This window comes from Stegostoma tigrinum, chromosome 32, assembly GCF_030684315.1.
Source record: "Stegostoma tigrinum isolate sSteTig4 chromosome 32, sSteTig4.hap1, whole genome shotgun sequence".
NCBI classification, from domain to species: Eukaryota; Metazoa; Chordata; class Chondrichthyes; order Orectolobiformes; family Stegostomatidae; genus Stegostoma; species Stegostoma tigrinum.
Window position 1 is genome coordinate 15,673,934 of NC_081385.1, and position 26,205 is coordinate 15,700,138.

The window sequence follows — 26,205 nt, forward strand, 5'->3', positions numbered from 1 at the left end:
TTTACAATCTTCAAGTTTCATCTTTCAGTGAGTGGACAGGTTGTCCTCATTATTGGATACATGTAATGCTGTTTGCCTATTAATAACAATGATTACGATGAAGAAATTATTTTTCCAACAGGCATAAGGGACAGAAGATACAATTTAGTGCATTACTCAGAAGCAAAATTATTTGTCACACTGCTGAATACGACAGTGGAAGATGATGGCGTGTATACCTGTTCATATTATAACCATCCAACAGTATCCAAAGAAGTACATCTCACTGTTTTGGGTATGTACATTGCAGAGATGAGACTTTGAGAGCATTGTTTAATCATTCGATTGAAAGAAATAAACCCCAGCGTTGAGGAAATTAATTAGTTTTTCAGTTTTTTTTTTCTGTGACTTTGCATGACATCTAGTTTGTATGGAAGCATTTCACAACTAATTGTGAATACGTATTTACTTCCCCAGCACCACCATCTCCTCCTGTACTGAACATTACCACACGTTTAGTGAAGGGAAAAGAGGAGAAGGTGGTTAGTTGCATTACCACTGGAAGCAAGCCAAAGCCTCAAATAACCTGGCTCTTGAACAACAGAATGGAGTTGCGTGGTAAGGAAGCTTTAATAGATTTATGTTCCTTTCAGGATATATTTGCTTTCATTTCCATGATCTCCCTTTTCTTCGGTCCAATCATGCTTTCAGAAAGACCGCCCTGATTTCAGCAGTGTAGTGATGTGACAGTTTCCAACACAGTTATAAATTCTGTGTCTTAACCTTAATGACATTTTTTCGTAGTAATTCAACTAATTCAAATTGAGTCAATTTTTGTTTCATAACTGCATGTACAGGGAATCTGACGTAAAAATAGAAAATGAAGAGTTAGATATGGTTAGCATATAGAAGAAGATGCATCCACAAGTTCTAGCAGATTTTCCACAGCTACCACCGCGCCCCCCCCCCCCACCAACTTCACAAATTGAAAGACTCCAACCCAATTGCTTTTTATTATTTTATTGTCCAGACAAGAGGACTCTAGAGTGCTCAACATTCACTGATAATTACTTCTGACTCAGAGAATTAGCTTTGTCACTGATCCCAGTTGTCTGAAACTCAGTTCATAAATTATAGAAACCCTTCAGAACAGGCCATTCGGCCCGACAAGTACACACTGACCCTCAGAGCACCCACCCAAACCCATCTCCCTATAACCCACCTAATATACACATCCCTGTATATTACGGACAATTTAGCATGGCCAATCCACCTAGCCTGCACATCTTTGGACTGTGGGAGGAAACCTGAGCACCCAGAGGAAACCCACGTTGAGACGGGGAGATTGTGCAAATACCAAACAGGTAGTTGCCCAAAGGTCTCTGGCACTGTGAGGCAGTAGTGTTGACCACTGAGCCACTGTTGTTAGAGTAATTGGAATAAGTATGTTTTCAAATAATTTCAAAGACATCATCTTTGTTCAGCCATGTTTTGACTTCTCCGAAACACAGTATGAGCTTTAAAAGCAGCTGCTGTTTCATATCCCTGCATGCAACTTTCATTTTCCAATTGATGCAAACCACAAATTCCTGTTGATAACAGGAATTGAAATATGAAGAATACAGCACCAGGGGGTGCTGCAGGTCCAGCGCAGGTGCTACAAAAGGACAGAATCTAAAATGTGGGATTGAAATTTCTCAGAATTCACTGAACATTTTTTTAAAATATGCAGGACACACAAAATATAATCCAGAAAATAAAGGGACAAAGTTTACAACAACCAGTACATTGAATATCAAAGCGCATGATCAGGAATCCAGAGTTGATTGTTTGGTTCGTCATGAAAGCCTAATGAACAACGTTCTTCGGGTAACCTACAGATTTGATAATAATTGTGAGTAGAATCTTCAAAATCGTTGTTATTTTCACAGTGCTTAGATTTATATTTATTTGCACATAAAAATAGTTGACATTACCAACTGATACAGAGTAAATGCAGCAATTAGTGAGGGAGTAGATTCACTCAGGCCATTTTTAAACCTTATCTCTGATAGCAACATATATACCAACATCCAGAACTAGATGCAATTTGCATAAGTATTTTGAGGTTTAAGTTCAAAAGTTAAAGAGACCAGCAGCAATGAAAACATCAGCTCCGTGTTGCAACTTAAATATTCATTAAATACATAATTCAAAAACAGCCTTTGAGCCTTTTGATCTCTATAACCTATATATAATCAATATTTTGTTTTAAAACAGATAATTCTCTTGGACTAACTGAAACATACAGTCAAACTACAAACAGTAAGTTTTTGCTTCAAATTCTAAAATAATGGTATATAACTTTAGCACAAAGACTTTCTTCACTACCATCCCCCACCCATATCAATGTGAAGAATTTGCACCATCTCCTCTTCCACCACCTGTGGTAATGTGGGTGCAGATTAAAGATATATGTCTGCACACCCTTTTTATTGCATCCAGCCCACTCTGAGCTCAGTTGCTCAGAGACACAGGCTGCAAGGATGACACCGGGGAAATATCGACTGAGACAATCCACTCCTATCATGCAATCCTTGCAAAACCCACATCAACTTAAAAAAATTTCAAACTCACTAAGGTATAATTGGAGCTTTACAATAGCTCTTTGAATGAAAAGACCAAACTGAACGGTCCCAAATAGGCAGAGCTGGAAGGTATGCTGTCCTTTGACAGGTTTAACCATTTAAACAATCCTATCCCATTGGCAGGTTAAAGTCTAAACCTCAACAGGTCTGGTGAAGAAAGAAAGAGTTAACATTTCGAGTCCAATATGATGACTCAAAACGTCTGCTCTATTTCCTTATGCAAAGATGTTGCTGGGCCTGCTGAGTTTCTCCATCATTTTCTGTTTTTATTTCAGATTTCCAGCATCCACACCATTTTATTTCTATGAAAGTGCAAATATGCTATAGCCTTCTGTTCATTATTCAAAGGCCAGTGGGGTCCGTAGGCCCACGTCCTTCTAAACTATGGTGGTGGGTGATGACTGAACAAGTTGTCACAAGCTACTGAACGCAGAGTGAAATAATTATGATTTTGGATCCATCACTGCTGGTGGTAGTGGAAGGAGAAATTGAGGATAACTGTTTAAGAGTAACACCTAGGGGAATCTAAATTTTAACAATAACGAGTGCCAAATCACAAAAACATTTTATTCAGCTCAAGATAAACGATGCCGGACCTGACAAGAATCAAAAAGTATTTAAATCTAAGCAAAATATATCTTCAACATGAAATTGAAAAGTATGATCATGTAATTTATACTTACTTTGTTTATTCTTTTGTAGTATAATGGCAAAAAGTTTCACAAATTATTGAATTCCAATAGTTTAACTATTACTTTCATTAGTTAAGTTAAAGGAATAGAATATTATATTGGTGCATTTTGTTTCTCCAGGTTTTACTTTATGTTTACACCTGACTTTAGTGATGAAAGTCTTTACATTAATGTCTGATTCTGCCCCTTTGCTTTTATGATCAGAAGCAAACACAACCTCCATGCCTGAATCAGTAACTACCAGTGAATCGTTTGAATTAGTCACTCTGGATAACAGCACAGAAAATACTTCTACAGTTAACTGTGCATTTCCAATTTTGTAAAAGCAAATTTAGAATGGATCATTTCACTTGAGTTCCCAATGGATATTACACCCACAGTACAATCTACACCTTATTTGGCACCAACGGCAGTCTTACTCAGAGATGTTTACTTCCATCTGACCCTTCTGCCTGACAGCAACGTGGTGTACAAGATTATGAGGGCTGTGGACAGAGTTGACAGGAACAGCTATTACCCTTAGTTGAAGGATCAACAAAGAGGGGGCATAATTTTAAGATGAATGGCAGGAGGTTTAGAGACGATTTAAGGAAAATAAAAATACACCCAGAGGTGGTGGGAAAATTGGCATGGCCTGCCTGGAAAGGTAGTAGAGGTGGAAAACCTTACAACATTTTTAAAAGGATGCAGATGAGTACTTGAAGTATCATAACATTCAAGGCTATGGGCCAAGAACTGGAAAGTTGGATTAGTGGGGATAGATCACACCTCTGTGCTGTATGACTCTATGACATGTTAAGACTATTCAGGATAACAAAGTAGAAATTGCACCCGTTTACTAATGTCACTTTAGGTATAAAATTCACAAAACATAAGAAAAAAGGACAGAAGTTTTTTTTAAAGAAATGCTGGTGCAAGTAATATTCTCTTGTATTGATTTTACAATTGACACATTGTTTCATTATTTCATTGTCTAATTTGAAACTAATGATAATGAACATGGACTGTCAGCTTTCTGCATACTGCATCAAAATAGCAAGCGAAGGTACATGAACTGGAATCTGAAATCCAGCTATCTGGTAATACAATTTAGCCCATTGCTATCAAAGTCAATGCCATATATAGTGCAGAAAACAATACTGTATTTCACCTTTCAAAAATGTTCTATCATGGCAGCAACTTAGTGATTATCCTCCTTTTAGAGAATGGGACAATGGCACGCCCTGCTCTGCTTTTCAGTGCCCGTAAGTGCACAGTTGCTTAGCTACTGTTGCTACATTTTTGAGTTGAGACATTTGTTTCATATATTCCATCTCATGGCTGAGGAATGAAAAATTTGATACTATCTGATACTTGCTAAAAGCAATGGGAGATCAGATTCAATCTGTTTCAATGTGCAACTTGATATCATCACCTTTTCCTTCAGACATTTGTATTTTTTCAGAAACAAGCAGGTGGTTGAAAGTATCACCAATTTTACTTGTGAAGATGGTTATGAAACATCATGAAACAAAGTTATGTCTTCAGCTGCTATATATTTCTTTGGGCTGACAATAACTAAAATTACTTTTTTTATGAAAAGCACATATTTTCCATTGTGTCAATGCATCTGAATTGCAAATAGCCCTGGCCATTCTCGTGGGTACAGAGTTAGTATGCTCTGTACTCTCATTTCTGTAGCACACATCCCACAGTGGACTTATTCCTGTTTGCAAGGGTGACCTAGGTAAAACAAGAAGTCCTACGCCCACAGGCCACAAGATTTCATTTCAGCCCACTTAAACTACGGTTGCCTGAACTGAAGCGAACGCTGCTCCTAAAATGCTCCACCTAGTGGTTGAGCAGATTAAGCCCCATCATTGTAGTTATGATGAGAAGGAACCATCCACTTCCTAAATAAAAACTGAAAGAACTGAGGATGCTGTAAATCAGGAACAAAAACAAAGTTGCTGGAAAAGCTCAGCAGGTCTGTCAGCATCTGTGAAGGAGAAAACAGAGTTAACATTTCAGGTCCGATGACCCTTCCTCAGGATTAATGGTGGCTGGGAAAGCGTCAGTTTATATGCAAAATATAGAGAGGTGGGTGGGGTAGGGAGTAAACAGTAGGATAGGGCCCAAAGAGAGAGAAAGACTGTTGGACAGATAAAGGAGTTGCTAACGATCAGGCTGGGAGGGAGCAGCAAATACCATCCACTTCCTGTCCATTCATTGACGAAACCTAAATCCCAGGAATTATGTTAACATTTTAAAATATTAATTATAGCCCATTTTATTTACGTCTTTACCCGAAACTTTGAAGTCATTATATCATTTCACAATAGAGAGTGGAAGTCTATAAAGGACTGTGCCATTGATGTTCTTAACATGCTAAGTGCTTCAAGATGAAAAGATGGACCCATCCGTTCATTTTCTGTTTGAGCACTATTCTTCCAATGCTTTCCTCCCCAGTCAGATTGTTGAATTGCAGGATTCAAAACCATGTTTGAATGATAGTATATGGACCATCAACTCATTGTGTTTACAAGCAACTGTTACACCTTTTTAATCATCCTGTGAATGAGATTCCTTTGTCTTTGTTCAGATTTCCTCATATTTGAATCCAATTTTTTGTATGATCAGACATTGCCACACCTTTCATTCCATAATGAACTTCTTACATTGAGAAACCAGAAACAGACAAAGAGGAAAATAGCAGGTCAAGATAGTCCAAAAACCAATTGTGGTTTACTTCTTTTTTAAAAATGACACATCATACGTTGCTAACCATTCACTATTAATACAGGAACCTAATAAAAAGATCTCACTTATAAAATGGGAAAATGCAAATCACAGGACTACATATAAAATGTAGCCATTAAAAAGTATTGATTAAAAACTTCAGGGAAAACTTCTTTTTGGTAGTACAGACTTAATGGGCCAAAGAGCCTCTTATATACTGTATGATTCTACAATACACAGAGTGATTTGATTTGATTTGGTTCATTATTGACACATGTACCAAGATACAATGAAAAGTCTTATTTTGCATAGTATCCAGGCAAGTCATACCTTACATAAGTATATCAGGGTAATAGAGCAGAATGCAGCTACAATTTTAACATATGAGAGGACTGTTCAAAAGTCTGATAAGAGCAAGAAAGAAGCTGTCCTTGAATCTGTTGGTCTATGTTTTCAAACTTTTATATGTTCTGCCCAGAAGAAGAGCATGGAATAGAGTTGACCAGGGTGTGATGGGGTTCTTTGATATGTGGCTGCTTTCCCAAAGCATTGGAAAGTGTAGGCAGAGTCAATGGATAGAAGACTGCTATGCATGATGGCCTGGGCTGCATTCACAACTCTCTGTAACTTCTTGCAGTCTTGAGCAAAACAGTTCCTGTACCAAGCTGTGATGCATCCAGAAAGAATGCTTTCTATGGTGCACCTATTGGTGCAAAAATTGGTAAGAGTCATTGTGCTATTCCATCCAGTTGGAAGGAATGTGCTGATGTTAAATTGAGGCAGAAGGACCAAAGCCAAGCAGTGCAGAAACTTCTGGAGCAGATAAAGGCTCCTCGTCATCGGAGCTTCTTCTTAGGTGAGCCCATATGTGAATCTAAACTTTGTTCATTGTCATGGCCTAAACTACCTACACCAAAACGAAATTGTCATCGGTTGGCTCAGATATCCAGGTCTGGGTATGAATTCTTCTTCTTATTCATTCACAGATATGGACATCACCAGCTAGGCCTGCATTCTTTGCCCAGCCTTTATTGCCCAGAGGACAGTTAAGAGTCAAGAACATTGCTGTGAAGCAGGGGTCTCATGTCGATCAGACCACATAATGATGGCAGATTTCCTTCATTGCGCATTGTTGAACCAAATGAGTTTTTCATAACAATCGACAAAGATTTTATGGTCAACATTGGACTTGTAATTCCAGGTTTTTATTGAATTCAAATGCCACCATCTGCCATGTTGGACTTCAAACCCAGGTTCATAGAACATTACCTAGGTCTTTTGATTGAGTCTAGTAATAAAACTACAAGGCTATCTGTGGCTCAGATGGCTGAATGGATGTCATGTGGTACTATATAAAATCTTTGCACAACTGCAGCCATGTGCAGTTGGAGCTCAATGTCACTTCCGAAAACTATGCTCTTCCCTCCTAGAATTGACAATTATTTGTCAAGTACACTGTCTTATGTGGCTTTATCAATGAAGCTCCAATGTGTGACTTCCCTGAGCTGTATGAGTTGATCAACAGCCAGATACAAAATTGGAATGGTCGCCTGTTGTCCATCAAACACTGACCAATATCATATACACTGTAACAGTGGGATCGAGTTCAAGAGGCACAAGGTTTTGTTGCAGCTCTACAAAACCCTGGTGAGACCACACTTGGAATATTGTGTCCAGTTCAGGTTGCCCTATTATAGGAAAGATGTGGAGGCTTTGGAGAGGGTGCAAAGGATGTTTACCAGGATGCTGCCTGGACTGGAGGGCTTATTTTACGAGGAGAGGTTGACTGAGCTCGGACTTTTCTCTCTGGAGAGATGGAGGAAGAGAGGTGACCTGATCGAGGTGTACAAGGTAATGAGAGGCATGGATAGAGGCGATAGCCAGAGACTTTTCCCCAGGGCAGGATTGACTGCCACGAGGGGTCATAGTTTTAAGGTGTTAGAAGGAAGTTATGGAGGAGATGTCAGAGGGAGGTTCTTCACCCAGAGAGTTGTGAGCGCATGGAATACTTTGCCAGTGGTAGTCGTGGAAGCAGAGTCATTAGTGACATTTCAGCGACTGCTGGACATGCACATGGATAGCAGCAAATTGAGTGGAATGTAGGTTAGGTTATTTTATATTTGGATTAGGATTAATCCACGGCACAACATCGTGGGCCGAAGGGCCTGTACTGTGCTGTACTTTTCTATGTTCTATGTTCTATGAACAAGCCAAATTTCCTTAGCCTTCTGATGAATTGGAAGCATTGGTGCACTCTCTTGACTGTAGCATTGACATGGACAAACAACATGCTACCACATGAAAATGTTTTTCAGAGGAATGAGATGAGTACATGAAGCAGAAGTATGATTTGCTGATGGGATGAGAAAGAATGAATTGAGGGAGGGTTGTGAGGAACAGTTTCATTTTTGTGGACCAAAGAGACAAATAGCAGTTCCAGACAATTCAATGTAATTTTATGTATTAAGCACGTTGAATTATTTGGACCAATTGAATAAATGCTTACATCATATTTACCAATTTTAAAAAGTACTCATTTCAGAATTAATAAGCCTGACCAGCATTAGCTATTTGTACCTCTTTATAATATGATTACCTTGGAGATGAGATTACAACTACTAACAATTTGGAAAGGCAGTTTCGAAATGGAAATTACATAACTATTGTTTTAACTGTACGCAATAAAATGTGGACAAATCTGTTAACACCAGTTATAAGCAGTGTGTTGCTGTATGTATTTACAAATAAATTACACTGTGACTATGTTGTTTGAGTATAGGCAAGTTCAAGAACTCTGTGTTTGAGTCTTGAACGTAATTCACAAAAGCAAATTTAATCCACTGTAAATGTTTCCTCTTGTCACACAAGTGCATTTAACATTTATGTACTTTGACAAGTCAAATTTATTGAAATCAATTAGTTGATGACAGAATGATGGTTAGAAACTAGCAATTATGCAATCCAAAAAGGAGACACGCGAATAAATCTGAAATACAAATATTTTGCAGTCTGTTTGGAAAAGGAAATGTAAAGTATATATCTAACTTGTAATACAAAATTTAAGCAGAAATAGACATTTATTGAAGAACTGTGAGCTCATTAATTTACTTTTTTACTTAACAGATGATTTCCTCACATCAACAGAAGATTCAATGCTGCTTACAAATGGTAATTTTGTTTTAAGTTTTAGCAGTTAGTCGTTGTTGTTTACAGGAAGTTTTTTTTTAGAGAAATTCCTGTTAAGACTTTTCTTTCATTCTGAGAACGTGAACATCACCAGCAAGGCCAACTTGTAAAGCTCACCCCTTACTGCTCTTTAGAACGTGCTGCCTTTTTGAACCACTGCAGCTCTTGTACTGTATGTATAGTCTATTACATTACGATTTCTGCTAATTTGATTCAGAAGTAATGAAGTAAAAGCAATGCATTTCTAGGTTGAGGTGGTTTTATTTGGATGAAAACCTACTGTGTCATTCTCTTGTGTTCATGGGCCTCTTCAAGGTGGTAGAGGCCATGGGTTTGGAGACTTTTGTCAAAGAAGCCAGGGAAAGTTACTTCAATGTATATTGATCTCAAATATTTATTCTTTTCATACTAAAGAGAGATTAGCCATTTAGCCTCAGATCCAAACCAGCAATGTAAAATGTTGCCTTGAGGAGTGAGGTCACAGAGATAATGGGAAGTGCAGATGCTGGAGAATCTGAGATAACAAAGTGTGGAGCTGGATGAACACAACAGACCAAGCAGCATCTTAGAAGCACAAAAGCTGACGTTTCTGACCTAGACCTTTCATCTGTGTTTATGTGGCGATTGCAGTTCAGTTTCCGGTCAATGGTAATCCTAAAGATGTTGATATTGGAGGATAGTGATGGTAATCCCATTGAATGTCAAGTGGCAGTGGTTAGATTCGCTATAATTGTAGATAGTTATTGCTTGGCATTTTGTGCCACCAATGTTACTTGCCCGAGCCTGGATATTGCCCAGATCTTGTCACATTTGAACATGGACTGCTTCAGTATTTTCATTTCCGCTTATTCCATTCTAAATATTCTGTAAAAAACAAAAACCCTTTTGTTCTAATTTTATAAAATAGTTTCTTTCTCTCTAATATCTTCATGGTATGTGAGCATGACTGAAATTGTCCATTGTCTGTATCTAATTGCCTTTGAGAAACTGCTACTGTGCCATCTTCCTCAAATGCTGAAATTTAGTTGAAGTTACGTCAATTTATTTTCGGTCTGAACTGAATATTCAGTCCAAAATATGGTGTACATTTAAAGCCAAATACAAAAAGAATTGCATAAAAATATAAAATATTTTAAAATGCCTCCTTCTGTGAGTTCTGCAAATATAATTTTACAATCCTAATATCATGAAATAGAATATTGTGAAATGGAATTTAAATTGATCTTAATTTTCCTTTGTTTGACTAAATATTATTACATAAAAAGGATTTATTTAAATCAGTTAATCTTGCAAATAATTCACTATTTTCTTTTCTGTTTAGTTATAGACAATGGCTCAGACTTTCCAATGGCTAAATAGTCTTCACTCCAGCATAGACAGACATTGCACTGAGGACATTGCAAAATCCTCATCATTGCAGGCTTGGAAGGAATTGCACAGGAAATTAAAGATTCCACTGAGCAATTCCTCGATGCTCGGAACACTCCAAAGTATTAATTTACATTGGAGAATTTGTAGGGTTCTGATGAAATTAAACAAAATAATTATTCTGTAAGTATTAGATGATTAAATACACAGCCTCACCCCTAAGTAACTATTGGTGATACAATACTCAGTTCACACACACTGCCAAGTACAACTCCTGTAGACTACTTCCTTAGATTACCACATCCACTGACCACCACCCCCCCGCCCCAATAAGCTGACAGCCTAGGGACTTGACACCCTCTTCTCTTGCCGATGGACTCCCCACTTGCACCACTCCAGACTCTACCCCAGATTCCCTCAATCCACACCTAATTTTCTCCTGTATCTGATTTCATCCTGATCTACCAAAAACACTTCACCTACCTGGCCCTTTATGACCTTATACCAACCCATTTGGAACCCTATCCCTACTCAGCTGGCACTCCACTCACCTGATGCTCTAATTTTTGGCATCCTACCTTTATGGCACTCTACGTTCCTGGAACCCCAACATCGTAGCTATCTAATGTACATACAATTTGACGGAAGCTGTCTAAAGTGCAATTAGAACCTTCAAATTTCAAAATGTGCCAGCTGTGGAAAGGGAATTATCATTTACCTTCTTCTAACAGTTCTGCATTATGATGAAACTGTCAGAATGGTGATGCAATTCAACATTTCTGAAGGTGGCCTCGTTCAGAAATGTGGAACTCTCTCCTTTTGTAACTAAGAACGACCAGAGGGACAATCTATATGTAAGTGTCACTTCTTAGAAGCTCCAACCCAATAACTGCATTTATACCAAATCTTATTATGTCAAGTGACTCAACATACTGCACAAATTGTGAAAGTAACTCAGCTGTTGCAAAATTACACCAACTAGCAGAGATGAATATCCGTTCATCCTATTTCCTAACAGTTTAGATGAAGTAACAGTATTGACTGGTTGAAATCTCTAATTAAAGGAACAAATGTTTGTTGCTTGAAACCTCTGCTGCTTTTCAAACCATGCCAATTGGTACTTAGCATCTATCTGAACTAAGAAACAAAACCTCATGTTCATAGTTCATTTGAAAATTAATTCCTCTTACAATGAAAGACTGCCTGATTCCAGCAAAGGACTTTTAGGCTAGAGGCCACACTTCAAACTATAACTTTCAGATCAAGAGTTATGACAGCTAGCAACTAAACCAAGCCACTAGATGATATGTTTGTACAAAATAAGGTTATTATTTGTTAAAAGAATGTAAGTTTCTTCTATTTGACTTCTAACAACTAACATTTTCTTCATTAACAGAAACAGAATCCAATCTAAACTCAACATTCAGCACAGAAGTATTGTTAACAACAACAGGACAAAGCACCTTCCAGATTATAGAAGAGTCGTCCACTTGTAAGTAAAACAAAATTGTTTAGAAAGAAATGCAATTGTCTCATTGCTCTGACATCACCTAATTCTGATATTTAAAAACATAAAAAACAATCCCCACAGTTTGACTGATGGTACCACAGAATGAGATGTTATGTCATTCCTTGAATCTTCAGGTTAACAAAACATGCCCTCCTAACCTTTAAAAAGGCAAAGCATTTATTGGAAAGGCAGCTGAATGTTAAGGTAATCCAGAAATAACATACTGTCTAAGTTCTAGCATCTTGGTGACAAGAAATGTAACATCTACTTCTTTAATCATCTCCATTTAAATGTGTACCTGTTAAATATGTTATGTTAAATATGTAAGAAATCGCCATTACGTTCATCCATTTCTATTGAGCAATTGCTTTATTATGTGTATTCGTCAAAAACTGTTACATCCTTTTGCTTTTATTTGGCATAAATTTCTCTACATGGAAATAGTAGCCTCTATGTGTTGCTCTGTTCCTTTTATTTTTAAAGACTGATTTGGGTCATATTGGAGTCGTCTGCAATATAAGGGCTTACCTGTTGTATCAATGAAAATTCAAAGAACTGGCAAGCTCAAGCTGATGGCACATGTATAGATGTTCAAAGGATCCCAATAATATCATGTCACTGATTGTGTGGTGACCATCTATGATTAAATGCAACTTGCACATCTTGAGGCAAATTGACTCATAATATAAAATCATCTAACTGCACTGCCAAAGAAAAGAGCTCCAGTTCTCCTACTGAAAGAATTACGCCGCACGTTGTCATTGCAATGATGGTGAAACTGCACATTGCCTGCAGTTACTGTCATTAAAAATATGAAACTGACAGCAACTTCCCAAACCTGCACCTCAGTTGCATGCAGAAATCCACAAGTTGCTGTCAGTCGTCCTCTGTTCCTCAGCAAGGTGCTGTTTAAAAGTGACGCAAATAGAAGCCTTTTGAAATCATATGAGTTATGTGAATTTCACTCACTAAGAATCCTTGAAGAAGCGGTGTCTTTTTGAACGAAATGTAACTATAATTTTAACAGCATATTGAGTGCTTAATTACAGTTATGAAACAACTTAGGCCTTAAAAATTTAATTTTGAATTCTATAACAAAAAAATGCCCTAGGTTTTCCTTTTAAAGTTTGTTTATCTGATATCTTCTCGCTTAACCCCATGTGTTTATTGTAACCTTTACTTCATTGTCCATAAAATAATTTAAAAACTGAATGTCAATCAGCATTTTTGATGTCCTGGCTTCCTGGTTATGAGAATTTTTGAATGCTATTGCCTGCTCAACATACTTGATAGCATCACTGTTGCTAGATAAGAGATATTTCCTGCGTCAGAACAAAATAAACTATGGGAAAGATTAAATTTATACCACACAGAATGTTAGATATTGTGGGCAGCTTTTCTCTAGCACAGAGATGAGTGAATTGCTTCCCTGCTGACTGAAAAATCTTAGTAAGACACAAGCATCACATAAAAGAGATTTTTGTTCATGGAAAGACACACCTTTATCCACTCGCCCATTTCATTGGTGTTATTCAATGACAGTTTGTGTCAGAATCTGTTGGTAATGTATTTGTTATTACTGTGAAACACATATATACAATGTGTGCAGGTTATACAAAGCAACTATTAAAGACAATGATTTGAACTGTAAATTACCTGGACTAAGTCTCCTCCTGGTTTTCCATTACTCTGCAATTCTTACATTGGCATGGACTATACTAATTTTAAGTGCACCAGTGGCGATGACACCAGGTACTCAGTGACACTGGTCTGAAATCTATACTGCATATAGCTTTCAGAAATGCATTGCTAGAAGAAAAAGGCTAATTGGTTTATTCAGTGAGAATCATATTCTTATCGAGATTATGACCACTACTTGAATAGGCTCAAAGAAAATGGATCAGTCCAAACTCAGTTGATATTGTCCGTAAATGGGTAAAACACTTGTCTGAAACTGTGTTATCAAGATCTGTGGAACGATTCCATAACCAGATAATTCATTTAAGTCTTCACATATTTACCAAGAAATTTATTGTTAAAATGATTGATCAGTAATGTCATTGTCCTTTGATTATTTATGAAACATGATCCAAAAATGTCCACTATGCAAGTTTAAAACTGAGTCAAGGAAATGTTCACATTTGATGTTCCAAAAGAGTTTAAAGATTTTCCTGCAGATTGTGGCCATTGAGCTCACCTGCCTGAGCCAGTTCTTTCAGGATGGTATCCAACTAGTCCCATTCTTTTTTTCTGTCTGTCTGTAGCCCTGTAAATGTCTCTTTTTAAAGTACATCTCCAATTATTTTTTGAAAGTTACAACTGAATCCGCTTCTACTACTCTTCCAGGCAGTACATCCCAGATTTTAAACTAAACTCAATATTTTTACACATAATCATTTTTTGTCAACCATTTTAAATCTATGTTCTCTAGTTATTGAACCTCTACTAATCAAATCAGTTTCTACTCCGTCAAAACATGTCATTATTTAGAGAACCTCTTTTTAAATCATCCCCTTACATTCTGTACTCAAATAATAACTCCAAATTCCACTGTCTCCCAAAACTTTAATCTCTCATACCTGGCCATTTTTCCTTCCACAAAATTCCTTTTTTATGTACTTTATACTGTACCTCCATTTATAGGGCCCTTTAAAATTATACCACCCAGTAGATAATGTCTCTCCTGTTTTCACTGGCAAAATGTATCATTCATTGTGTTGAAGCTGTTTGCCGTTTTATGTACGTCTGCTGAAGTCCGCTACAATCCTCCTCATTGTTTACTAAATTTCCAGGTTTGAGCCATCCACAAACTTTGACATCTTGCCTTTTACAACATAAATAGCAGTGGCCACAAATCGTGCCTCTGAGGGCATACTACAATTAATTCCTCTGTTCTGATAAGAATTCCTGATCAATCTTCTCTGCTTTCACTTAGCCAGTTTTGTCTCATTGCTGCCAGTAGCCCTTTAATGCTTATTTTGTATATTTTCTGGCCCATATTACTGATAGAAATAGATAACCTGTTACCAGAATTTTACATATCTACTCAATAACTTACCACTAGGTGGTGCATACACAGTGATCACACTCCCATTATTGCCCCCATTTGTGAAGGCTGCTGACAGTTCTGTACACTGCCTCGTCCTGTCAGCAAGCTACTTACCATATGAAAAAAGGATAAAGCCATACCGCAACGCTACTGTATAATGGCATTTCATTGCAATGTGGCATTTTATCATCTGATCATTTTAAATCAGCTCTGATATTCTGAAATTGCATCCTAAATCCCCATTAATGATAAACTGTATCTCAAAACTCGCTAGCATAAACTATGTATCAATGTTCTTCTGAAAAAGGGTCTAGACCCGAAACGTCAGCTTTCCTGCTCCTCAGATGCTGCTTGGCCTGCTGTGTTCATCCAGTTCCACATCTTGTTATTTCTGTATGGATTGGATTATACTTATAATGGAAAATTCACTTAAAGTGATACAGCTATCAAATGATCTTGACTGAAACAAGAAAGCTATGACATCAATCATACAGAAATCAATCCAATATCAATAGCAGATGTGTCATTTTATCTCATATGTAAAACAATTAAAAGAAGAATAAGATTTATTTATACAGTATATTTTTTCATTCAGATTCTGAAATAACAGTGTTTTTACGATGAGTTTATAAAAGATTATTGTTTAATCAGGAACAAATTATAAAATACAGAACCAATTACAATTTTTTCAACACAATATGAGTGTCACTCATCTATCCTCAGTTTGAGTGGTTTAAATTTATGTGTCTCATTAATTAACCAGGCTTCTGGATTACTAGCACAGTAACATAACCATTGAGCTACAATACTGGACATATTGAAATTGATATGACATTTGAAGTGCTCAGACTGTAATGTCTGTTCCTGTTTGAATATAATCATCATATCTAAGCTTTTGAACTTGCAAGTGTTACTTTTTACGTTATTTGCAAACTCCAGTAATGCCCAAATTACTACGACCTAGACAGAATGCTAACATCTTAAATGCAGGATAGCATAATTCTTGATGTTATCCCATGAAAGAAACGCTGTGACTTATTAATTCCCTGCATTAAAAATACTGCCATTTTTTCTTATTACAGGAATTTACTAATGTTGAGGTAGAGGTTTTGGTTGAAATTAAAAGATCGGTGTCTAGTTGTTTATTCCATTAGTGATGATCATCTTAGTTTGGATTTGGTTGTAGGTGTTCAGTGTTGTATTTATCTGTTCAATGCATTGTTTTTTCTACTGTCAAAGTAATTAAATATTGATGTAATGTTCCAGTTGGCAGTATCAGGGGATGTCACTTTTCACTGTACTGGAGTTGTAGCAGAAACAAAAACAATTTTACAATGTTATAAAATAATAATGTTTACATTTCTGCTTAAACACTTCAAACCATTTTGCATGTTCAAACATTTTTGAAATGTGATAACTGTTGTTACTTAGGCCATATCACATCAGGATGGTTTGTGAATATTGATGAGAAAAACTCTTAATAAATCTGTTTTGATGCAATTGATTGAGGAGTGGATGCTGTAAAAAACACTATGCTTTGTTCTGAAGAGGAAATGAGATATTAACACCTCACTTACATTTTCCAGAATAGTTGGTATCTGCTCCAAAGCACAGCTGTTCCAACAATGCAGCATTGCATTAAAGAATCAACCTAAATATGGGCAAGAAATGTTTGCATTTATTTAGTATCTCATATCTTTAAGAGACCCGAAATAGTCCAATGGATAATTAAAGACTTTTGAAGTATAGATGCTCTTGCTTAGTCAAAATATAGCTAATGCACAATAAATGAAATGAATGGCAAATAATCTGTTCTTAGCATTGACCAAGGAATTCGTTTTAGGCAACATACTGAAGAAGTCCTTGGTCTTCCTTGGAATGTGCAATCAGATCTCTTAAGTCAATTTTATCAAACAGTTTTTAGGCTTAGCATCTAAAATATGGCATATTTAACAAAACTGAATTCAGTAAAATATTTAAGTTGCATGGGTTACAGCCAAGAATATGAGCTAAAACCTAGTATTATGTATGAATCCACAACTTTTAATCCTTGAATGATATACTAGAAATGTTATGAGCCACTTCTTTATGATTGAACCTTTTTTTTTTCCATTTTCCCCCACCAGCAGTAAGTGAGATCGAATCAAGCCTAACCTCAACACCCAGCATGGAAATATCTCTCACAGAAATTCAACAGAACACCTCCAAGGATAAAGCAGAGTTATTCAATTGTATGTTATCTGTTTATATTTTTAAAAATTTAAATGAGTAATTCTTACGGTCAGAACTTAATCCAATTCTCTAATGTTTTTAGCAATTTATGGCAATCCCCACAATGCAAGTGAAAACTATACAGAGGCAAATGGTATGTTGATTGAATACACTTTGTCAATATTCATAAATGTGAATAACTACCTTAATCTAATTTTGAACATGTAGACAACTGTAAAATTATTTTTTTGACATCTAACTTGTGAACATATGACTGAGGAACGAGAGTCAGCCATTCAGCCCCAAAAGTCTGCTCTGCTATTCAGAAGATCATGGCCAATCTCATTGTAACCTCAATTCTACATTTCCACTTACACTTGTTAACCTTTCAATCTGATGCTTAAATCTGTTCCCTCCCTTTTCTGTCATGCGAATCAATTTATCCTTATATACATTACATAAACCCTTCATGCTTATATGCACATCTATGAAACTCTTTTAGCCTTACTCGTCTGCTTGAAGGAAAATTGTCAAAGATGTCAAAACTCCCTTTCAACTTTCTTTTTTTCTCAACCTTTATCCCTGGAACCCCTCTGATAAAACACTTCCATATCCTCTCCAAAGCCTTCATATTGTTCCTAAAGTACAATGCCAGGATTGGGCACCATACTCCAGCTGGGCTGCAGCTGACTGAGGTACCAGATGAGAACTTTGTATCCAAGGACGAGGACTTTGACAACCTACAGTAAATGAGGAGGTTGTGGTAATTGTAAAATTAACTGAAGTGACACATTTAAAAAGCTGGCAGTACATAAATGGGGTAAATCAACTTGGCCTGGATAACATCTGTACCAGATTACTGAAACATGGTAGAAACGGCACAAGTGCAGACCGCAATCTTCCAATCTTCCTCAAACACAAGGGTCGTGTCGGAAACTGAGGAACTGCAAATTTATCTCCATGTTTTAGAAAAGTCAATAAATCTAAACTGGCAATCATATGCCAACCCAGTTTAATGTCAATGGTGGGGAGGATTTTTAAAAAATCAATAATCCAGGTGAAAATTAACAGCCACACGCATTAACAAAGGAAATGAAAATGTGTATATTGGTCTTGAAATTCTATAGAATTCTTCCAATCTCCACTCAGAATTTTTAAAGAAAATCAGCATCTAATCTGCCTCCTCCAGATCTGTAGGGAAACACCCAGATGCTCACGTGCCCAATGCAGCTCCCCCTCAATTAGATTGATCCTTCTCTTGAAGGCATAAGCAAATACAATTATTTTACTGTTTTCCTCGCCAAATTTTCACTTTCCATTCTGCTGCTTTAGCTTAGCTCACATCAAGACCCACACATTTATCATCCCTGTCACTGATGGCCTACATTGGCTACCATTACTCATCCACTCCTTCCTCACTCCATTATAGTCTAGTGTTTATATCACAAGATGTCTTGCCCTCCCTTCTAAATTTCTGTTTCTCTAACTGGACTCTTGTGCATTTTTCCCTCTTTCACCTCCATTGCTGACATAGTTTAAATCATCTAAGTCATATGTTCTGTAATTCCCTTCCTCAAAACAAACCAGACAGGTAAAGATTAAGTACCTTTTAAAAACTCGCTTTTTTGACTGGCCTCTCCCAATCTTTTCTTTGTTTCTGCAAGAATTTTTGTCTGATTACACCTCTATGAACTGCTTTGGATAAACATGTCATATGCAAGTCATTATATTCCAACTTCTGGCCTGAGATTCGTACCTTTTCTGCAAATATTTTACTGTCTTTCTTTGAGTTTCTGATTTTACCTTGTACAAATTAGTAATGTGTCAAATTTTCATGGAATCTTACACACAGAAAACTTTGAAAACTTTACATTACATGAAGTGTTATTGTATTTACCTTTGAACATACTGATTCCTCAAATAATCAATGATAAAATATTTAAGAGGTTCTGTCTCATTTCAGGAAAATATCTCCTGAAATTTACTCATAATTAACTGCTGACTGTTGGGAAAACTACAGTGAAAAGTCACATATGCAAGACTCATTATTGGCTATTGCATTTTGTGTAAATATTGCCTGACAATTTCAGGTAACACATTCAATTTTACTTCTCAAACTTAATTGAAAAATCTATTACCCAAATATAAATTTGGATAACATGTCTCCCATCCCATTTTATAAAGTTGCTATATTCAAACAAATGAATAATTAATGAAACCAAAACACAAAACACACGGAAAATTTTTAAAATTCTATTTTATAGATACCATCCTGAAGTAATAAAGTTTAACCTTGCACACCAGATCATGATTACACATAACATGAATGCTCCTTAATCAAAACTACTGTCACACTTATTCTAAGTGCCTTTTGATCAATAGTTCTTTTATTTTGTTGACTTTGTTAATGAAAAGTGTATTTTGTATTTTTTTTCAGAATGGACTATCAACTCTACAACTGTACAGAATTTAACAAAGAATTCACCATTAGAACAAGGAAACCCAAATGCCACAGCAAAATGTGAAAATAATCAAATCAGTAAGTCAATCTGCAAACTACTTTTAAAATAATTATAAAATCGAGAATCATGAATGTGAAATTGGCAAAACCACACTGAAAGTAATTTCATGATCAAGAAAGAACTACTAATTACAGTGAGTAATACTTGGAACAGTACATTGTGTCTACCAACAGATATGAATTTAATTTTGCAATGAGTTTAAAGTCACTGTAGTATCCTCAAATTATAGTGAGTATTGCATTGGTTTAAACTGATAAACAAAATGCACAATAGATTATCAGCCATCTGTTTTACAGTCAGTTCCATTTTCTCTTGCATTGACCCAATAAAATCAGGATATAAACATGCTGTTTACTTGCTATCACTCATGAACAATTTTATTCTCATTGAGTCTTGACTTTCAGCACTGCACAACAGGGTTCTAGGCAAAGCCTGGATTCACTAGTTCACTTAAGATAACAAAGTGTGGAGCTGGATGAACAAAGCAGGCCAAGCAGCATCTCGGGAGCGCAAAAGCTGACGTTTCGGGCCTAGACCCTTCATCAGAGAGGGCTTTGCAGTGAGGTTAAAATTGTATCAGTGATAGTGGGACCTGCAGATGCTGGAGAATCCAAAATAACAAAGTTTGGAGCTGGATGAACACAGCAGGCCAAGCAGCATCTCAGGAGCACAAAAGCTGACGTTTCGGGCCTGGATCCTTCATCAGAGCTCTCTGATGAAGGGTCTAGGCCCAAAACGTCAGCTTTTGTGCTCCTGAGATGCTGCTTGGCCTGCTGTGTTCATCCAGCTCCACACTTTGTTAATTTGGATTCTCCATCATCTGCAGTTCCCATTATCACCTTCACTAGTTCACTTGATGGTTTTGGAAAGCAAAGCTTTCCGGCTCATCTTAACTTAACTTATCTGTCAGAAAAAATCTTCTCACTACTGATGTTATGAGCCTGAACAAGAGTGCAAATTTTATGTTACACTCTAGTTGTGCCCATTACTTTTTTGTTGAAAGTAGAAAACATTGAGATCCCAAGTACTTACCAACAGAAATGCCACAAGATTCCAAAATTTTCAACAAACAAACTAAACTTTACTATAAAAATATTACAAGTAAAACAATCTGCAATATATATAAAATTTACATTCTAATATTGAGGAATATTGTGTATTAAGTGTGAGCTGAATTTAAACTGTGGTCAAGCACCTGACAGATTGCATTTCCAGTGGTCAACTAGGGCGACATGTCCCGTCCAGACATTAGTGACATTGTGGGTCACCATATCACATTAAATAATGAAGAAAAATAAAGATCTAGCTGTCACAGCCTGTCAACATAAACTGTCTCAATACCTGTTGATATCTTGGTAATTCTGCCTCTTCTCCCAAGACTGAGTGCTCCCAAGAACTTGAGACACAGCTGCCTCATAGCACAAGCAACCCAGGTTCAATTCCACTCTTGGGTGACTGTCTGCGTGGAGTTTGCACATTCTCCCTGTGTCTGCATGGGCTTCTTCTGGGTGCTCCGGCTTCCTCCCACAGTCCACAGATGTGCAGGCTGGGTGGATTGGCCATGCTAAATTGCCCATAGTGGTCAGGGATGTGTGGATTAGTGGTTACAGGGGGATAGGTCTGGGTGGGATGCTCTGAGGTTTGGTGTGAACTTGTCGGAGCGAGGGGTCTGTTTCCACAATCTAGGGATTCTATGATCTATGAAATGGTGCAATTTCAGCTTTTTGCAAAAACCAAGATTTGTTGTGGTACCATTTAACTTCTCTCCCCTCCAATCTTTCTCAGCTTCACCAAGCAAGTACTGCTATGGGCTTCCTTCATCCCATTTCCAGTTACACTGAACTATCAACAGCATCCAGTATCTTCTGTCCTAATTACCTAGTCTGCTAAAAACAGTCCTCCCGCAGTTTCAAACTGCAATCAACATGTCCCATCAAACTCACAGATACACTGAAACCAAAGAACCTTATGAAGATCCAGCCATCCCCATGGCATTGTCAGCTCTGAGCATTTGGGTTTAACAGCTTTTCAGAGTTCACTAAATACTTTTAAGCTAATTTAGCTTTAAACCCCAAACCAGAAAAATCACTTCTGACCATGTTAAATAATTATGGGAACCTTTTTACACAACACAAATTCAAATGTTTCAATGTGATAGACATCCATGCATTTCAGTTGCATTTATCACATTTTCCTGTTAATTATTAATTCCTAAAATTAAGAATTATTTGTTAAATCACACAGATATTCACAACACAGTGTTGAACTGTTGATTAAGCTCCTTTTCTGTTGGTTTTGAGGAATGTCAGTCCCATATGACTGTCTAACTTACTAGTTGTCAGCAGCAACATTTCTACCACAATGAATGCAAAAGAAAAGCTGCCTTTTTTTGGTCTGCCTGCCTTGTAAGAATTCCATTTCTCACATTGAATGCACTCTATCTGAAAAAAGCTTGCTGCGTTATAATGGAGAACATTGATGCATTAGAGAAAGAACATTGGGATGCGAGTCTTGTCAGTCACCAATAAATTTCATATTTTGCCAACAATGCTGGAAAATATAGGCTTGTGAGTACGAATAAAACTTAGATCAATACTTCAGGGAAATCATTCACCCAAGCTGAAAACTGAAAGTTAAAAGGATTTTCTAGCAGTTCGCAAAAACATGGTGAATGCTGATAGACCAACTGGATACCTTGCTTTTCTTCAAATATTATGTGTTTTGCTCTGTACACAAACATGCTTTAACTATTTGACAAGTTAATCAAATATAGTTCTAAATTAAATCCAGATGTGCAAACAAAATTGAATATTTTAATCCAATTTTATTTTGGAAATGTACAGTGTCTGAATTGTTTTAAAAATAATTTCATATACTTTCAGTTACTTGGATAAACTGTAGAATTGGGCCGAAAGGTGGCAAATGGAGTTTAATACAGGTAAATGTGAGGTGATTCACTTTGGGAGGAATAATAGGAAGGCAGAATACCGGGTCAATGCAAAGATTCTTGGTAGTTGTGCAGAGGGATCTTGGTGTCCATGCACATAGACCCCTGAAAGTTGCCACCCAGGTTGATAGTGCTGTTAAGAAGGCTTACGGTGTTTTAGGTTTTATTGGTTGAGGGATTGAGTTCCAGAGCCATGATGTCATGATGCAACTGTACAAAACACTAGTGCGGCCTCATTTGGAATATTGCGTGCAGTTCTGGTCACCCCATTACAGGAAGAATGTGGAAGCTTTGGAAAAGGTGCAGAGGAGATTTACCAGGATGTTGCCTGGTCTGGAGCACAGGCCGTATGAAGAAAGGCTGAGGGACTTGGGTCTGTTCTCACCGGAGAGAAGGAGGCTAAGAAGGGATTTAATAGAGACGTACAAGATGATCAGAGGATTAGATAGGGTGGACAGTGAGAGTCTTTTTCTGAGGATGATGACTTCAGCTTGTACAAGGGGGCATAGCTACAAATTGAGGGGTGATAGATTTAAGACAGATGTCAGAGGCAGGTTCTTTACACAGAGAGTGGTAAGGGCGTAGAACGTCCTGCCTGCCAATGTAGTTAACTCAGCCACATTAGGGTCATTTAAACAGCCCTTGGATAAGCATATGGATAATGATGGGATAGTGTAGGGGGAGGGGCTTAGATTAGTTCACAGCTCGGCACAACATCGAGGGCCGAAGGGCCTGTTCTGCGCTGTATTCTTCTATGTTCTATAGCTGCAGAGGTTGTGCGTACACACAAATGTATTGAATTTTTGCTCACAAAAGGATAAAAGAACCCTGGTGTTGGATTACTGACTCGCTTACAGTAATGTTCATAAACAAAAATAACAAGCAAAAACAGCTGTCTGTACGTTTTCTATTTGCAACTAGTCATTATTAACTTATATCTTGTTTGTATCCTTTACAGTGGAAAATAATGGAAAAACAGAGAAACTACGAATGAAACAGAGTAGTGCCCTTTTACTGATACTCGTAGCTTTCCTAATCTGTGGTTTACTTATAGTATTCCAACTGTTTGTGCTAAAAATAAGGAAGGAGCATTTAAAATGGAGGAAACGTAAGTATGCTTTTAATACATTTTTGATCTTTTACTTTCTGTTGTTCCCCACTAACAAAACTACTGCCTCAGTCGCTGAAAAATAGATCTGCCTGTAGTTGGCTCCAGCTGCTGTTGCTGGCCCTGACTGCATCCCCTGACAATGAGAATGATAAACTATTCAACTGTACAGCTTGCTGTCAAAACTTAATACAATGTATACGAATAGATTTATAAATCCTGCACTGATGGTAGGAAATCATAGTCAATGGTCCTGAAGTTCTGTACTACTGCAGCTTTTTCTCCATCTTCTTTTGCAAGCATGATCCCCAATCAGAGCACAGGTTAATTTACTCTGTAATTTACTCTTATGTATAGTGAAACAAAAATAACACTAAAGACTGTCACTGCTTACAATTTTTTTCACTTCTTTCAGAAAATGATGACTCCGACTTAACGGTGGAAAGTAACAAATCAAACAGATCAAGTAATGAAGAAAATGTTCGACATGAAAATAATAGTCGAGGTAGGTTAGTAAGATTATTTCCTCAGGATTTTGATAGGATTTCAAATATAACATAATTTGGAATCTATTCCAAAACAACTATGAATTTACTCTCTTGTTTCAAATGATCAATTCTTTGTCAAAAGATTATTCTTTGAAATTCTTCAAAAGTTAGAGATGGGATTTGTTCAAATCACACTTATTATTTTTAACACCACTAAGGTTTGAAAGGAACAAAGCAAAGGCAAGGTGAAGCAAAGAATAGTGACTTGATGATGATTACAGTGGATGACAGTTTAATGAAGAGATTAAAGACTAGGTCTGAATTTCAGCAAATATAACACTGGTATGGTAGGCATAAGGAGAGATAGCAAGGGAAAGGAAATAAGAAACAAAGAGACTTATCACTTTTGAGGGTTTATAGTCTCCTGGTACAGTCAATATGTTTCAGTTATGTACATATTAGAATATAGCATGCCCATACAATTGAGAAAATTAACTTCCATAAAATTTAAATCCTGAAAGAAGTCACAATCAACTTTATTTTTATTGAGTAAGACTGAAGTCAATCTGTAGTGCCCTTAGCTCTGAGCCAGAAGAGCCAGGCTTAAGTCCCAGCTACTCCAGAGCAATGTAATAACATCTCTGAACAGGTTAGTTAAAGGTCAAAATCACATGTCACCAGGCTGTAGTCCAAAAGGTTAATTTGAAAACTCAAGCTTTCGGAGACTTGCTCCTTCTTCAGGTGTTAGTGAGAGTGCTGGTATCAGATACAGAATTTGTAAGGGTCACTGCCCTGAAAGAACTAAAGGTTTCATCAGTGTAAATAAGTGATATTTTAGGTCAGACAATGCATGTCAGATTGAGGCCTTGATTAGAATCTGTTTGTGTTTTAGTTTGGAGTCATAGTGGTTTTATTTCTAAAGTAGGAATGTATAAAGTGACACGTTTACTGGCTCTCCATACATTGTGTGCTTTTTTTTAACAAAATAGAATGTAATTGCAGATACAAATTCACCCCAAAGATTTACATATTTGTGCGTGCGTGTGAGGGAAAGAGAGAGAGAATGTTTGTGTAAGGGGGGGAGGGAAAGAGTGTGCATGCGCCTGTCTCTTTGTGTCTGTGTATGTGTGTGTGTGTGTGTGTGTGTGTGTGTGAGAGAGAGAGAAAGAGAGAGATAGAGAGAGAGGGAGAGTTTGTGTGTGTGCTTGAGAGACAGTGTGTGTATAAGAGAAGATTCTGACCGAGGTTTTTGCTTCTGTTTGCGCATATCGATATTCTCAACAAGTGTGGTAAAAGCACGGCTGTAAATTTGCGAACTTGAAATAGTCTCAGTAGAAGTGCTTGATAAGAGTGATGAGTGATGATTTTCATCTTTGTTAAATGTGAGTTGAGTTTTGCAATTTTTAAGTCAAAACTATTTTTTTGCCCCTATATAGAGCCAAATTTTGCAAAGCATTACACAATTCAAATACATTCAGAGGAACAAATGAAGCAATATACGAACAGCATCACTGAAGATCAAATAAATACGCTGGACAAGGAGAGCACAGTATAAGTTGTTATAACAACAGCACTTATTTGCATTTGATTTTAATGCAAACTTGTCTTGATTTTTTTTTTGAACAAAGTTTTACAGAACAGTTGCCTTTATTGCACTTTCTTCCAGATGTACGATGGGAGAAATTATAACCTATGTAGAATATTTTATAACAGTTTACCAAATGTGAATCATCTCCTTTCAAGTTTTGTTTCCAAACTGAAAAATGTGAAGATTTTAGAATTTTTGTTAATGTACTTAAC

At 37.0% G+C, this 26,205-nt stretch overlaps 1 protein-coding gene across 2 annotated transcripts in view; it reads left to right on the plus strand.

Annotated features, from left to right (window-relative positions):
- Positions 1 to 26,205, plus strand: part of LOC125467034 (cytotoxic and regulatory T-cell molecule) — a 39,351-nt gene extending 13,146 nt beyond the window's left edge. Inside the window, exons 3-14 of one of the 2 annotated variants that reach the window (XM_048562366.1) lie at positions 122 to 274; positions 457 to 597; positions 1,712 to 1,873; positions 2,239 to 2,283; positions 9,140 to 9,184; positions 11,967 to 12,062; positions 17,256 to 17,360; positions 17,444 to 17,494; positions 19,778 to 19,879; positions 23,768 to 23,917; positions 24,333 to 24,422; positions 25,842 to 26,205. In XM_048562366.1, coding sequence (XP_048418323.1) covers positions 122 to 274; positions 457 to 597; positions 1,712 to 1,873; positions 2,239 to 2,283; positions 9,140 to 9,184; positions 11,967 to 12,062; positions 17,256 to 17,360; positions 17,444 to 17,494; positions 19,778 to 19,879; positions 23,768 to 23,917; positions 24,333 to 24,422; positions 25,842 to 25,960 — 1,259 coding nt within the window. In that variant the 3' untranslated portion in view covers positions 25,961 to 26,205. The remainder of the gene's footprint in view (positions 1 to 121; positions 275 to 456; positions 598 to 1,711; positions 1,874 to 2,238; positions 2,284 to 9,139; positions 9,185 to 11,966; positions 12,063 to 17,255; positions 17,361 to 17,443; positions 17,495 to 19,777; positions 19,880 to 23,767; positions 23,918 to 24,332; positions 24,423 to 25,841) is intronic. The other variant, XM_048562367.1, reaches the window with a different exon arrangement.